Raw genomic sequence first — 13953 nt, forward strand, 5'->3', positions numbered from 1 at the left:
TATCTAACACCGCCCTAGCCAACATAGGGAGGATTAGGCTGCTAGGTTTAGGTAAATACAGCTATTCTTTATAGTAATGCTGAAGGTTTCCAACGTACGTAAATTTTACATGCAGCTACCCCCCCACCTCCCCTCTCATACTTACCCGATGCTGTATGTGCCTATGGACACAAAGAACAAGGCTCGGGAGCAAACATGCATGAGTGCCCCCATAGAAAGTGGTTTACTATGGGGGCACTCAGCAGGGGACCCAAGACGAGGAGGTTGTGAAAAACCATGACACAGAGTAATAGGCAAGTATGACAGGTTTATTTAAAAAAAAAAAAAAAAAAAAAAAACACCACAAAACAACTTTACCTTTAATATCCCTTTAATATAACACTCTTCTTTTATGCTCTATGAGGTAGACCTTCAATAATGCCTTAGTCACAGGTAAAACAATTTAGTTGCATACACTGACCTTTTCTTTTTGGATCTCACTTTTCAGAACGGAGATCTTTGCTTTCATGTCTTCAATCTCATGGTCAGGTGTAGCGTGCAGTTGAGGGATGGGCTCGGACTCCTCCACAGAGGGGAACACCAGATCCGCCAAAGGAATGTACCATTTGCAGTCATACTGCTGGTGCTTGCTGTTCATGAAAGATATATAGTTAAAAATCCATTATTCCAAATAAAAACAGAAACCAAAACCATCTTAAAAGTGTCTTTTGGATATGTAGACTTGGGGCATTGGTTTAATGTTTTGCTTTCAGCATGCTTTCCTGTCAATTCAGTTGGCATGTTAAAGCAGTTTGAGATGCTTCTGACCTCCTAAGCCACTTCTGCATTCCCACCGACTTGTATGGGGAGAAAGGCAACTCTGGCACGAATGGCCCATAAAATGTACACCTCTTCCTTGTAGCCATGCCCAGAGTATGCTGTAAACAGAATCGTACACACAATTCCATTCCCCAAATGAATGTTTTTCTACTTTTCCAGGATTCTGCACAGGCTTTGAGGTCAAATGCCTCAAATGCATCCCCCGCAACATCTTGCACTAAAATGTCATCTTTGGTATGACACTTGAAAAGCCACTGCACATCTAAATGATTGCTAGGGGATACAATGCTGCTCATCATTACTACAATAATACTGCTCAGATCAAAGTTTTTTTCTAACAAAAAATGTCCTAGATGCCCCTATGGAAGATTGCAGAGAGAAAAAGATTGTCTGGCATTATTTACCCACTTCACCTCTGTAAATGCTAGTAATCTGGCTGTTTAAATCAGAAAGGATACAGAGTAGGAGTCTTAAATTCACAGTGAATTTGTGACTGTGTACTTGTTCCAGATAAGGATTAAGGATCAACATGGAGGTTACAGAGCATGGATTAGATCTTTCTGTAATGCCACCTACAGGATAAATCTGGCATTGTAGCATGGAGGTTACAGAGCATAGATTACATGTTTTTGTAATGCCACCTACAGGTGAAATCTATTATTTAGCATAACCATTCACACATAACCGTGTATATGGAGAAAGTCAGACTTAGGGTGGCTTTAGATTGATCTACAAAAATGAAGTCTAATACTCTTTGTTGGCTAATTTAAAGCCTAAGAGTACTTAAAACAAAATAAATAATCAGCAGAAGGGACATTACTTACCTTTAGTGTGATGTGGCCCTTGTGTAGCCGTTTCCTCCTTTCACTGAATGCTTCCTCCTTTGATGCCCTTCACACCCCATAACCATAATCCTCTGGTACAGTGGAGGTTACTGGAATTAAGGGGCTGCGATAGACACTCATCAAGAGTGCCCGACTATGCCTGCCTTTTGCACCTCGCTGCTCCATTTAATGAAGCCATTACTACCAAGGCTGGTGCTAGGCTATTTTGCACCCTAGACAAGACCAGCTATGTGCTATTATGCTGCCGGGGGGGGCGAAGATGGGGGGGGCGAAGATGAAAGGGGGTGGCGTGGCAGGAAGCTGACGGGGGATGAAGATGGCAGGGGAGATGAAGATGACAGATGTGGGGGGAGGGGGGTAGGAAGATGACAGGGGAGATGGGGAGAGGAAGATGAAAGGGTATGGGGTGGTAGGAAGCTGACGGGGGATGAAGTGGACAAGGGGTGGGGTGATCATAAAATGTATGATGACAGGACTCGGAGGTAGGGTGGTGGCATGCCAGGAACAGGAGGATGATGAGGAGCATGATGATGATGATGACAGGTGGACAGTTGGCGGCATAATCAGGGCTGTGTGTGAGCTCAGGGGCGGCTGGTAGCGTGGAGGTTCGGGGTGCTCTCGGGTCAGGGAGTGACATCATGGGATGCAATCAGTGTCGGGTAGCAGTACCGTCATGCTGTACCTTGAGAGAGACTCTGGCAGACTGGGTTCCTGATGATTGCAACTCCTGCTCTGGCAGGTCTTCCACTACAGACGTGCATCCTGGGGAGATCAGGGAGCTGCTCAGTCACAGAAGCCATTATCCGGGCTCTGCACATGGTAAGAGATCCACAGAGCACTGGAGAAGGGGAGGAGCCGGGGTAGGAGAGCACATGGATCCACCCACTGACCCAACATCTGTTGGACTGAGGTGTTGACAAGCTCCCAGCTCCACCTCCTCTTCCTCCACAGGACTGCACGGCAGTGCCTTGCACCCTGAAAGGACTACTACTGTCACACATTGAGATAGGAAACCAGTGGCCGTGGCTGCGCCCTAGGCAGCTGCCTAGTTCACCTAGTGGTAGCGCCGGCCCTGATTACTACAGCTTCTACACCTAAAACAGGATCTATAAATGGAGGATGGGTAGATGATTGAAAGGTCCACCCCCTCCATTAATAGAGCCCAGCCCATTTAAGCCCAGCCGTACCGGAAGATTACTGCGGTAGGGGTGGAAACATCTGAGGAGGAAGCCAAGTACTGAAGCCCTTTGTCCTGATTTTTAATATTTTTGATCTAGGCTTTAAAGTGGAAGTTAATGGTTTCCCAAAACAGTTATATTTAAGGCATACCATGAATTATAATCTGTCACCTTTGCTTTTGTCCTCAACTGAACTGTTAATCGCTGGCTTCATAGCTGATCACATGTTCAGCACCATGGCAACTGTAGATCAAACAGATGCCAAGATGGCAGCTTCCTTGGCTGTGAAGTATAAGAGGGATTAGTTCCGCTTTAAGTAAATAAAGATGCAAGCTTTTGGAAAATGTTATGTTTCTTTCTCAGGCATTATACAACTTACTGAGGAACAAACCCAGCGTGTTCGGAAAGCTTGCATCTTTCATAACCTAGGATAGCCAATAAAGGGTATAACTAAGGCCAGCCATACACAAGACAAATTTCTTTCCTGCAAACATGGTAAAAAATTTGATCGATTCCTCCATCAACACAGACATTGTTGATGCAGGAATCCCACCTGTTAGGCCATTGTCTTCTCCTGATGGGGGAGGGCAGGGGAAGCCATCTCCGCCGGGAGAAGACAGTGATTATTATTAGCGGCTATAGCAGCCACTAGTGATAATCACAGGTAAAACCCAACATGCTGGTTGTACCCAAGTTGATTGGGGGGCACAGGGACGGCCGGGAGAACACAATTACTGTATTATTGCTAGTGGCTTGAAATCTGACAGGCTGGTTGTACTCAAGTCGATCGGCATTGGTGCAATCAGCTTGCCCATTGATAGTTTGAATCTTGGATGGTCCCTGCTGAACCGGCCGAGATTTGGGCCATCTGAGGTCAGCTTAACACAGTAGAAGACTCTACTACTTTACAAGAAAAGGAGACAGACAACTGCTTGAATCTTCAATCTACAATTTTCTTCCCCTTTTCTGTCTGGTAAATGTGCCACATGTGGTTAAAAGCTCAGCTGTCAGTAAGAAAAGGAGCCAGTGTACAAACAGTCAAAGAAATGATAACATGCCGAAAAACATCAGCCTAGGATAAAAAGCACTTACAACATTCAGGGGCACATAGAGTTGACCCAACATGATTTGATGGGTGCAAGCACTGCAAGAATTTGTTGCATTTTTCATACCATATACAGCAAACATTTTATGAGGAGCAAATGTAAAAATTATTGTGACATACTGTAGGCCCTCATGTTAATTTTAAGAAGATTGGCCCCCTTACAGTTCCTTAGCTCCATAAACAGAGGAGCAAGACACAGCTAGGACATTTTTAATAATGATCTAAAGAATTTAGTTTGCAACATAAGTCAAAGGGACATTATAGCTATCAATTTCTCTGAAACGTGCAGCAATACGTATGATGATTCATTTATACATATTTGGTACATATACAGACAGAAAAAATCAAATGCAGTCTAATAATAATATATTACTTGATGACAGAAAATTAAATGTTAATTTGAGAATCAAATCACCAACATCTCTAATTTTTCACCTACCCAACAGTTGTCTTCTTGAGTTTGGCACAGAGCAGGAGGTCTGTAAACAAGAAGAGGTGACGCAGCTTGCGGGAATTTTCCGAGAGTTCCACCAAGAAACCATCTTTAATTAGTTGCCGGGTCTGCAAATTAGAGAAGATTTTAATTAAACCATTTCAGTTTTACCAGTAAGGCAAAGCACACAATAACAGACCTCTGATATACTATGGCAAAAGATGAAAAATCTACCTTGCAATTAAATGAAGCCAAGGTAAATGCAAGAATAACATCTTTGTTTTTTCTTGTTTATGTCATTGTATTCACTGGTTCCTGAAACACCAGCAATACCAAAATGTACATCTAAACCAGTGATCTCCAAACTGTGGCCCTTTGCTTGCCGTTATCTGGCACTTGGGACTTCCTCTGAAACCAATGTGGCATAATTTCTGTTACTGACATCAACAAGGGGGCACTATTTCTCCCATTGACACTAGTGATGGGGCACCGTTCCTCGCACCAACACCAACGATGGTGCACTATTCCTTCCACTGACACCAACGATGGTTCACTATTCCTCCCTCCTAATGCTGTCTAAGATGTACTGTTTACTCCCACGGACACCAGGACAATTTCTACTTCCAATGGCCACAGTCCAGCCCCCCTAAAGTCTGAAGGACGGTAAACTGGCCCTTTGCTTAGAGAACCCTGGTCTAAACAAAGACAAGCAAGTTTAGCAACAGACAGTCCAGTAATTACAAGTGATGCATTTGGTTTTGAGCATGGCTTTCTAGTAATCAGGATATTTTTTCTGAAAACACATCCACTTTCTTACTGAATGACTATCACAAACCACTTCCTACTAATACCATATAACACATATAAAATGCTGTTTCCCATATGATTCAGTTTGTGAGGTAGCTCATGGTCATAGTAGTAGGAGGGCTTTTGTCGTAAGGAAAGCAAGTAAACCATGTGATTCCAGACCATAATTTACAGAGATTCTTCAAGATCCTTCCAAGAATTTCCTCAGAAGTGATGCCAAACTCCTCTATGAAGATTAGTAAAGAATCTAAGGTGGCATTGCATGGGGTGCAGTCAGTGTCAATAACTGATCACTTCCTGTCAGAGTTCAGTTTAAGGATGATCAAATGTCTTACCATTTATGGCCAGCCTAAATAGTAAATGCTGTGAAGAGAAACATATAATGGAAGTCATGACCCTTCCACCTCCCAAAAGTGCTGTGTTCCATCTGCTGCTAGACAGAGGTGACCACACATATGAAAACATTACTATGACAATCTGGGAAACAAAGCCATGAGGAAAGAATGTGTATTCCATCAGTCATCAACTTGACTCGTTCTAAACTAAAGGGCATTTCTCACCTCTCCCTTAGGTGTTGTGACGGCAGTTCTCCTGGGATCAATGTCCTCATTGATACTAGAGAGGAAATTCTGGGAGATACGTAGAGCATCTTGTAGCAAAGGATAGTCTGGGTGGTCAGCAGGCGTATGTTTAAGAAGATCCTGGTAGATTAAAATAACATATAAACATATTATTTTTGGGCTCATTTGACAATTAATAACTAAAACAGCATGTTACTAAGTCATCAAGGGATTGTATATGTGAAGGTCAAGTCTCAACTGTTGATTTTTAAAGTGGTTGTAAACCCTTACAAACCACTTTGACCTACAGGTAAGCCTAGATTAAGGCTTACCTGTAGGTCCAAGAAATCTCTCCTAAACCTATACGGTTTAGGAGATATTTACCTGAAGACAGCCACCGCTGTCTACGGCGCAGGCGCACTGGGTAAGCCGCAGATCGCGGCGATATGCCGCGAGTGTCGGCTCCCGTGCGCATGTGCGGGAGTGACGTCATCGCTGCTCCGGCGAATCACAGCGCCGGAGCAACAAGACCCATGGAGACCCACCAAGAAGATGGACGCTCGGAACTACAGGGGACAGCGGTGACGTCGCTGGCTCCTGTGTCAGGTAAGTGACACATAATGGACTACTATGCGATGCATAGTAGTCCATTATGCTTTACCTTTGCAGGGAATCAAAGAGGAAGTAAACCCATCAGGGTTTACTTCCTCTTTAATGACTTTAGTATTCAAGTTTTTAGTTACATTGGACCACAAAATTTGTCTTGGGTGGCAGAGACACATCAGCATAGAACATCAATAGGCAAGGTACGAAAAACTGCCTAGTTTGCCATTGATATGCTCACAGTACCCACCTTACAAATTTAAGGGACACTTTGTAGTGCTCAGGATATTAACTGCTCATTGGCAAGGCTGAAGGTGCCTGCTGACATATGTTTAGCAAACCTTTGCCTTTGACTACCTGTATAAGGGTCCAAGAGTGTGCAATGAATTGCAAATGTAGTCTGAAGTCAATAACCTCAGTGAAGGACACAAAACTCTGGTGAGCTCTAGCTTTAGAAGAATGTCTTCTAAAAACCACTAGGAAGTTTCTTGTTTAAAAAAAAACGAAAAAAAAAAAAACACTAGGAAGGATAAAGCTTTGCAACAGTTAAAACAAAGTCAAAACTAATGTTTATTGGAAAAATTTGAGTACCAAAATGCAACCTCCTCCTTCCCCTACAGTTATGGTTTCTGGTTTATTGGCAAGATGGCTAGCATCCTTCACCCAGCAGTTGATGTTAGGTTTGTGTGTAGACTAGCTTTGACATCTATGCCGATTTAATATGTGGTATCCTGGTTATGTACATTAGTCATCATGCTGGAGAAAGCACTTTAATAAACCATTATGTAAACTATGCTAAACAAAGCACATTAGGAATAGATTTGGAAATCAGTTTGGCTTAATTTACACAGAAATTATATAATTTTATTATTTTAAGAACCTATACATCTAGCAGATCATTTCAAATTGGAAACGGCTTAGAATTATCGTGAAACCTTTCTTTCTATAACACTCACTCAGACACCGGGGGGAGATATTCTTCTTTATATGCTAAAATCGACATAGCCATAGCAATGTATCCAACAACAATGAAGTATAAGGACAGAACATTCTTAAATTAAACTATAAACTAAATTCATTTAGTTTATGACATTGCCAAACCAGGTTTGAGGCAGAACCCCACAAAAGGACCATAAAGCTATTCAAATTTTCTCTTATGATTAGGGTTTCTAGATTGTAACTTAGGCATGGGTTTCTGAAACTACTATTGTTTAATACTTTTATTTGCCAAGACAGAGAATCTCTAAAATCATAAAAAAAAAAAATATATATATATATATATATATATATATATATATTAAAAGTTCCACCTATATTGTAAAAAAGTATTCATATACCTTGAAATTTTCGACATTTTGTCATGTTATAACCAAAAATGTGGTAGACCAACACAAAGTGGCACATAATTGTGAAGTGGAAGGAAAATGATAAATGGTCTTCAAAATGTTTTACAAATAAATATGTAAAAAGTGTGGCATGCAGCCCCCTTTACTCTGATACCCCTAACTAAAATCTAGTGGAATCAATTGCCTTCAGAAGTAATTAGTAAATAGAGTCCACCTAGGTCCGATGGTCTTCCTGACAAACTTTTGGAGGAGTTCCGATGGACTTTCCGAACCAACGGAACTTGGCCACACACGAACATTCACACATGAACGGAAGTCCATTCGAAAGTCCGTTCGTTTTGAACGTGATGACTTAAGAAGGGACTAAAAAAGGAAGTTCAATAGCCAGTAGCCAATAGCTTCCCTTGCATCGTATTTGGTCTGTCGGACCAGTATACAAACGGTTTTCCCGATAGAAATTGAGTCCATTGGACAGATTTGAAACATCTTCTATTTCTAGGTTCGTCTGATTTTTTTTTAAAGAAAAACAATCGGATTAGCCCAAGAACGATCGGATTGTCCAATGGACTGGACTGATTCTGTCAGACATAGTCTGCCGGAAAGTCCGTTTGTGTGTATGCGGCATTAGAGTCTGCAAAAGACTTGAAGCTGGAGCAGAAGTTCACCTTCCAGCAGGACAACAACCTTAAACATACAGCAAGAGCTAAAATGGAGAATTTTAGATCATATTCATGTGTTACAATAAAGTCCAGATCTAAATCAAAGTAAGAATCTGCGGCAAGGTTTGAAAATTGCTGTTCACAGATACTCTCCATCCAATCTGACAGAACTTGAGCTATTTTGCAAAGAAGAATGGGCAAACATTTTACTCTCTAGATGTGCAAAGATGGTAGAGACATCCCCAAAAAGACTTGCAGTGAAAGCTGGTTCTACAAAGTATTCAGGGGGGCTGAATACAAATGCTGAATACACTTTTCAGATATTTGTAAAAAATAATTTACCATTTTCCTTCCACTTCACAATTATGTGCTACTTTGTGTTGGTCTATAACATAAAATCCCAATAAAATACATTTATGTTTTTGCTTGTAACGTGACAAAATGTGGAAAATGTCATGGAGTATGATTACCTTTTCAAGGCGCTGTAAATATGAAGTTACGAAGAAATTTAAGTTATGTTGTAAAAATGGAGGAGGTATTCCTAAACCATCCACAGAGCTAAACCAGACAGCATTAGTGGGCCAGTGATTTTAGAAAGCCTCATACTTAGACTGCGATAACATTGTCCTTATTTTTTTTCTTCTTCTATCCATCTATGAATGTCTGTGGCTAGATTCGGCTGAGAGGATTCACAATACCCATTCACACCAGCGGTTGTCCACACACTTCACAGTGCTGTTTTTTTTTTTCTTTCTTACTTTATAACCTTTATTGAAACTACACTTAACCCAGGTTCACACTGCTGCGGGATTGAAATTGTGCGAGTTCAGCTGAACTCGCAAAGATTTCATTCCCAAATGCGAGTCCCATGATTTCAGAGACATCTCTGCGGTTTCCTGCACAGATGTCTATTAAAAAAAAAAAAAAAAAAAAATCGCACCTGAAATCGCCAAAAGTAATTTCTGTTCTTTAATAGCCGCCGATTTGGCATGCAATTTCATATGCCAAATTGCATCAACGTGAACCAGCGCTTAATGTAACTATGTGTGGCAGTGTGTTGTGACCTGCTCTCCATTGTGTTAAAATGGTTGCCTTTTATCACAACGCACATCAAAAGAGTGTGTTGGTATGAAGAGGCCCTATACAAAGCAAGGCTTTGTTGGCTTGTTTTTGCGTAAGGCAATGATGGCCAATGGTGATAATGTGAACAAAACCTTAGGTCTCATTCATACTGGCCAATTTCATCTGGGCCCCATGCAGGGCCATGTTTGCCCACACAGGGATGCCCAGGTGTTGCATGAATCCCCATGCAGGCTACCCCATTCATGTTTATTGGGGCACAGTCACTGTTCCCAATATGACATGTGTGGGTGCATGTCCCTGAAATTACCCTGTGTGTGTTTGGAGCTGTACACCCACGCAGATGTCACATTGGGAGCAACAGCTGTGTTTGTGTAGCCGCTGTGTCCAATAGACAGCTATGGGACTGCCGGTATGGGGAAGCATGCAACACCTGTTCACCCCCCGTGCCAGTAAAACACGACCTTGCGCAGGACACAGAACAAATTGTCCTCTGTGAATTATTATTATACAGGATTTATATAGCGCCAACAGTCTACGCAGCGCTTTACAACATTAGGGCAGACAGTACAATTTAGGCCTTAGGCCCCTTTCACATGGACGATCCATTCAGGTCCGCCTGTCAGTTTTTCAGGCGGACCTGAACGGATGCTCCATAGAGGTCTATGGAGCGTCGGATGTCAGCGGTGACATGTCCGCTGACATCCGACCCACTCCGATCCGAAAAAGTGTGACGGAGGAAAAAGCCATTTTTCTATCCATCACCGAATCGGATGGGGCGACGATGGACACTGAGGTCCGTCGTCACCCGATTTCCCATAGGGGAGAGCGACGCTGTGACAGGTCCATCTCTGCGCACTGTGCTGTCATCTTCCTGCTCAGCGGAGATCGCTCCGGCGATCCCCGCTGAGCAAGCGGATATCCACGGGGCGGATCAGCACTGATCGGCCCCATGTGAAAGGACCCTTATAGTTGGGAAGTGTAAAACCATCTCTTATTTTTATTGTTTGTACAGTTAAAGAGTAATCCATATAAAGCAGCTTACCTGCTCTTTTCCATAGAGCATTCAAGCAGTCATTTTTTAATAAGATAATCAGACACAAGGAATGAAGTATCATCATACAGGTATGCAGGATATTTAAATAAAACCCTGCAGACAGACCTACTCTAGAAAAAAATAAAACATACACTGTATAGCACTGCCTCATTATTATTAGTATAAAGAAGTTTAGAATGAATAAGTCATTATTATAATTGAATAATATTTGGAATGAACTTGCACTATTATTACTGCATATTAACATTTAGATTGAACTTGTGTTATGTTATAATTAAATATTATTTTTGAATTAAATTGTCTTATTTTTTTAAATAAATATTTAGATAAAGCATATTTAACTTGTCTTGACCTTATAAGGTGCACCAACAGTTAGATAATTTCCTGATAACATCACATCAGTCATGCTGTGACTCATGCACATCATAGTGAAGATTGGTATAAGAATATATTATATACTCACATGCAGAACTAAAGTACTCCGGGTCACGCGATCTATAGGCTTGTACAGCAAAGCTATGAAAAACATAAAATATTAGCATTAGATACAGTAAGTACACACCCAGGCAGGGTGGACTGTTCACACAGTCAAGGGTGACATTCAAGGTACAATGTTCTATTTAGCAGTTAACAAATTCCATTATGACCAGAGCACAGACCACTTCTCCAACTCCTCTGCATACAACAAGACAATATAGATGAATATAGCAAAGAAGATTTATTTCCTAATATCAGGCTTTGTTTGTTCCTTTTACAGATACCAGAATAAAGACATCAGAATAAAAAAAAAATGAATACAAAAAATATAAATCATACAAAGAACACGCTGCGACTTTGCTTAAAGTGGAACTCCAGACAATTTTTTGTGTATGTTTTTAATAGCCTGCAGAAGAAGCATTAGAACATCTGTAGGCTAGGGGAAGAGTCCTCCTCACTCCCGGAGTGGTCATTTGGCACATAAAATTAATGGAGCCTCTCCCATGGGGACATAGACCACAATAAAAACACTTTCTTCTCTAGTAGAAAGGGGATGGGGCAGATTTTATTGCTGCCTGTGTCTGTCAGGAAAATGCCCCTGGCTTCCTGTGTGGCAGAAGGGAGAGGTACCAAGAAGACATCTCCCAAAGGAAGGCAACAAGCAGTAATACAAAACCTCGGAGGTGTCATCCCTTTTAGAATGTTTCCTTTTGTAAAGTGTAGTAGGGAGTTGAGTGAGAACAATTATTTTCTGAATGATTAGGTGAAATATATTTAACCAGACTGCAGATATTTTTGATGGGTGAAGTTAAGAAAATGTTTCTTGCAGAATCAAAGGATCAGGATTGCGTGTTCCCAGAGCACCAGGTTACCAGCAGAGAATGTCACACAATAAGGTTTCCCGATGAACCACAAGCATGTAAGCGGTGTGTCCCTTCTATTTATGTCTATGCCAAAACATAAAATTTTTAATAACGTGATTTTTTAATCTAGGAGCCATGCGACACAAGAACTCTAGGGGCTCTGGAATCTAGGTTCAAGTGAACATGTGTGCTCACGCATACATAACACTAGTCTAAGGTAACTACTCACAGGTAAACTACACACAATACAGTATCTCACAAAAGTGGGTACACACCTCACATTTTTGTAAAAATTTTATAATATCTTTTCATGTGACAACACTGAACACTTTGCTATAATGTAAAGTAGTGAGTGTACAGCTTGTATAACAGTGTAAATTTGCTGTTCCCTCAAAATAACTAAACACACAGTCATTAACCTCCCTGGCGGTACGATTATTTCGGATTTTAGGTGCTAAAAGCTGTACCATTATTTTGCATGAAAATTTGGCGTTTTATATTGTAGTCCTGCAATTCTTAGGAATAACTCTCTTAAATCTGTCCAAACCAGAGTCTAGCAGACATCCTGGGTATAATAAAGTTTGAAAAATGAAATCATAAATTATAATATAATAAATAATTATAAATAATTGTACCAAATAATAATATAACAATAATAAAAAAATATTCAATAATGTAATCAAATCAAAAACACTGAAATTTTCTCAGTTTCAGAATTGTCGCTGTCATTACTTTTCAGTATTTGATGAAGGATCTCCCCACAAATTGCTATCGCTCAATTCTGCGAGTGATTCTAATTTATTATCGCTGTTTTCTAGCTGGTCTAAAACCCTTTTTGATGTAAAGTGACAGTTTGGTTGCTATGGACAATCTCCAGTTTCCAGGCAGAAAGAACATTTTTTATTATATAAAACTGCATGCAGGGTACTGGACAGACCACTAGGGACAAAGGGGATGTGAAATATTTACATACAGCAATGTAATCTGTAAGATTACATTATACTGTATGTATACTGTGTGTTTCAGTTTTTGAATTTGGCGCCGATCTCCGTCCCCGTGCGTCGCAACGCTCGCAGGGAACGGAGATCGGCACTGTGATGAATCAAGCGAGACACAGCTCGCTCGTACAGCGGGGAGACAATGCTGGATCCGAGGGAGAAGGTAAGTAAATATCCTCCTGGATCCAGCGTTGCGGTCCCGAGTCTGGCTCGGGGTTACCGCTTTTGGTATAAAAATGACACCCCGAGCCAGGCTCGGGAATACCGTCAGGGGGGTTAATGTAATGACTGCTGGCAACAAAAGTGTGTACACCCCTAAGTTAAAATGTCCAAATTGGGTCCATTCAGCCATTTTCCCTCCTGGTGTCATGTGATTTGTTAGTGTTACAAGGTCTCAGGTGTGAATGGAGAGCAGGTGTGTGAAATTTGGTGTTATCGCTCTCACTCTCTCATACTGGTCACTGGAAGTTCAACATGGCACCTCATGGCAAAGAACTCTGAGGATCTGAAAAAATGAATTGTTGCTCTACATAAAGATGGCATAGGCTATAAGATGATTGCAAAGACCCTGAAACTGAGCTGCAGCATGGAGGCCAAGACCATACAGTGGTTTAACAGTACAAGTTTCACTCAGAACAGGTCTCGCCATGGTCGACCAAAGAAGTTGAAGTGCACGTGCTTGGCGTCATATCCAGATGTTGTCTTTGGGAAATAGATGTATGAGTGCAGCCAGCATTTCTGAAAAGGATGAAAGGGGTTGAGGGTCAGCTTGTTAGTGTTCAGACCCTATGCCACACATTGCATAAAATCGGTCTGCATGGCTGTCGCCCCAGAAGGAAACCTCTTCGAAAGATGATGCACAAGAAAGCCCGCAAATAGGACAGGAGCAATACCTTATGTCACTTACACGTCTCGAGCTTAAAAGGGATTTTTTCTTTCCTATATGTGTATATATATATATATATATATATATATATATATATATATATATATATATATATATATATATATATATATATATATATATATATATATATACATACACACGTGATTCTGCACAGGAGAATCTGCTATGGGGAAGTCCTGAAGTGGTAAAAAAACAAAACTACAACACTTCCTATAA

At 41.1% G+C, this 13953-nt stretch overlaps 1 protein-coding gene across 5 annotated transcripts in view; it reads right to left on the reverse strand.

The window, feature by feature from the left end:
- The window catches only part of ABR (ABR activator of RhoGEF and GTPase), a 608507-nt gene that overhangs the window by 138804 nt on the left and 455750 nt on the right, over positions 1 to 13953 (reverse strand). For all 5 annotated transcript variants that reach the window (XM_077480318.1, XM_077480319.1, XM_077480320.1 and 2 more), the window contains 4 exons: positions 10956 to 11008; positions 5748 to 5888; positions 4387 to 4508; positions 461 to 629 (listed from right to left, as the gene is read on the reverse strand). In XM_077480318.1, the coding sequence (XP_077336444.1) occupies positions 461 to 629; positions 4387 to 4508; positions 5748 to 5888; positions 10956 to 11008 (485 nt within the window). The remainder of the gene's footprint in view (positions 1 to 460; positions 630 to 4386; positions 4509 to 5747; positions 5889 to 10955; positions 11009 to 13953) is intronic.

The sequence above is a fragment of the Lithobates pipiens genome, unplaced genomic scaffold (assembly GCF_037356315.1).
Source record: "Lithobates pipiens isolate NorthernLeopardFrog02 unplaced genomic scaffold, aLitPip1_a1.2 Scaffold_16, whole genome shotgun sequence".
Taxonomy (NCBI): Eukaryota; Metazoa; Chordata; class Amphibia; order Anura; family Ranidae; genus Lithobates; species Lithobates pipiens.